Source organism: Telmatherina bonti (assembly GCF_933228915.1).
Source record: "Telmatherina bonti genome assembly, chromosome: 9".
Taxonomy (NCBI): Eukaryota; Metazoa; Chordata; class Actinopteri; order Atheriniformes; family Telmatherinidae; genus Telmatherina; species Telmatherina bonti.
This window is the reverse complement of record NC_136627.1, coordinates 11,891,383-11,894,015: the sequence shown is the minus strand read 5'-3', so window position 1 is coordinate 11,894,015 and position 2,633 is coordinate 11,891,383. Positions and strand designations below refer to the sequence as shown.

Sequence of the window (2,633 nt, the reverse complement as noted above, 5' to 3'; positions counted from 1 at the left end):
GGTGCCTGGACAGTTTGGTAGTTGGGTTTCCATGGCTGAGCTGCTGCATCCGAGCCAAACATCTCCAAGTGCAAAGCAAAGTCTTACAGTGGTGTGAAACCCACCACTCATCATCTTTAGAAACGTGTGTGTGTGTGTGCCTGTGTGTACACAATACATGTACATGACCAACACTTAACCCTTTTGAAGCCCAACACAAGAAATAATGCTGAAAACTTCTATTTATTTTTTTTTCACATTTTTTTAAATTAGTCCTTTACAACGCAGGATTAGTTTTATTTGAATGAATATAATGTACAATAATTTTATACATTTCCTGTCTTGTTTTTTATTCCTGGCAGTGGTTGTAAAACAGCTCCCCCACTGGTTGATTGGAGAACTGCTTCAGGAATTCCTCCAGTTCATTCAGAGAGAGCTTCTCCACCCAGTTCTCCTCTGTGTTTCTTGCAGTGGCGGCACCGCTCTCTATGGGCCTGCCGTTGTTGTCCACGCAGCAGTAGGCGTTCCACAGGTAGCCTGGGATGTTGACACGCTTCACATTGTTTTTGACAATCCAGTTGTCTGCAGAGGGAATGGCTCCAACCAGCACATAGGCCTTGAAACATTTGTTACGGAAGAGATCTGTCAGCTGGGATTCATGGATCCTCCAGGAGTTTTGATTCAGCTTGGGGTTCTGAGGGATCACGTTGGTCAGAGTGAAAGTGGCGTTACGGCTGGGGACTGCAAGAAAGAAGACACAGTAGAGAAATATAGGTGTGTGTGTGTGTGTGTGTGTGTGTGTGTGTGTATCAAGAGAGAACGCTATGTAGAAAAGAAGTAAAAATGTCAAAACTTCAAGTTTTTGGTTTTCATTATTCTAACTGCTTAGTCCAATTCAGGGTCACGGGAAGCTGGAGCCTATCCCAGCAGTCTTTGGGCAGGGTACACCCTGGACAGCTCGCCAGTCCATCGGAGGGCCGCACAGAGACAAATAACCACTTACGCTCACGGACAATTTAGACTAACCAATTAACCAAACATGCATGTCTTTGGACAGCGAGAGGAAGCCAAAGTACGCAGAGCGAACCCACACATACATTGGGAGAACATACAAACTCCACACAGAAAGGCCACTGACCAAACCTCAACACAGCCAAGGATCAAACCAGCGACCTTCTTGCTGTGAGGCCACAGTACTAACCACTATGCCACTCTGCAGACCTCAACTTCAAGTTAACTTCATTAAATATGCCATGAAGGGCTATTACATCTGCAGCAGACATCAGTCACACAAATCACATGTGCTCCCAGGCCAGCCGAGAGATATAATCCCTCCAGTGTGTCCTGGGTCTTCCCTGGGGTCTCCTCCCAGAGGGACGTGCCTGGAACACCTCACCAGGGAGGCGTCCAGGAGGCATCCTGATCAGATGCCCGAGCCACCTCAACTGGTTCCTCTCGATGCGGAGATGTATCCCTTATATGTATAACATATAAGAGAAATATAAATTATTGTCATAATTTTTTGGGAGAATAGATCAAAACAAATTGTGTAAAATGTGATTGACAAAATAAAAAAAAAAAAACATGCTGTAGAAATAAAATATTGAATGCAGAAAAATAGTGAAGCAGCTACGTTGTGAGGTAAAGTTATCCTCAAAGGAACTTCTTGTTCCAGACATCTGCAGTCCTATAGCGCCATCTACTGTCTCCCACCCAGAGAAACCCACTACCTGCATGGTGTCCGTTGGGGTTGAGGTGACCACGGTCAAAACCAGAATGTGTGTAGTCTTCATTCAGAGCTTGCCTCTCTCCCAGGAAGATCCCAGGGTTATCTTTCCCCAGCCACTAGCCATCCTTCATCTCAGCTGGCCAGGAGATGTTCACCAGCTAAACCACATGGACAACAACAGGTATAAAGTGGTTTCCATTCCAGATTCAGTTCAACAAGCTTTACAATATCAGATAACCTTCTGCGATAGCGTATGCTGGTACCTGAGGCTCAACAAACCACCTTTTCTCTCTACCACCTCCACTGCTGGGCTGGAACTGATAAGCAGAGTAGACAGCAATACGATGGTTGGTGTCATACAGTGTAGCAAAATGGTACCTGACGGTGGAAAGACTCTGAGTTATTATTATTATTATTATTATTATTATTATTATTATTACTATTGTTACAGGGTCAGAAGTAGGTTGATGGTGTTAAATGAAAGCCCAGGACACAGTCAGTAATATGACATCATAAGCTACAACATTAGAGCAATGTCAGATTTTCTGATTAATCAAATCAAATATTAAAAAAAGAAAAACAAAATTCCTTATAGTGCTGTAAATGGTAATGTGCTTTCAGGTCCTGGTAAAATACCTGTTGACAAAGCGCTAACAGAGATGAGCTGCACCGGGGGTTGTCGCCCCCCATGCAGGCACCTTCTCCTTATAAAAGAATGTCATACATTCTGGCACATCCTGGAGAAAAACAACAAAACAGCAGCTCCTGCTAATGAACATCTTCCAAAATACTCTCGAATCCTCTGTAATAATCTGTGAAAAGAACACAAACCTCAAACCGATTTACAACATCTGCGTGGACAGGAAGGAGAAGTGGTAAAAAAGCCCACAAAGCTACCACGTTTGGCATTTTCATCCTGGATTCT

General features: G+C 43.8%; 1 protein-coding gene across 1 annotated transcript; it reads right to left on the bottom strand.

Moving 5' to 3' along the window:
* Positions 1–328: 328 nt before the first annotated feature.
* LOC306760722 (endonuclease domain-containing 1 protein) lies at positions 329–2,398 on the bottom strand (the record flags this gene model as incomplete). Its single annotated transcript, XM_079246689.1, is given in 5 exon segments — positions 329–720; positions 1,710–1,824; positions 1,828–1,866; positions 1,972–2,086; positions 2,379–2,398. Coding segments are annotated over 5 exon segments (681 nt in total).
* Between the last annotated feature and the right edge of the window lie 235 nt (positions 2,399–2,633).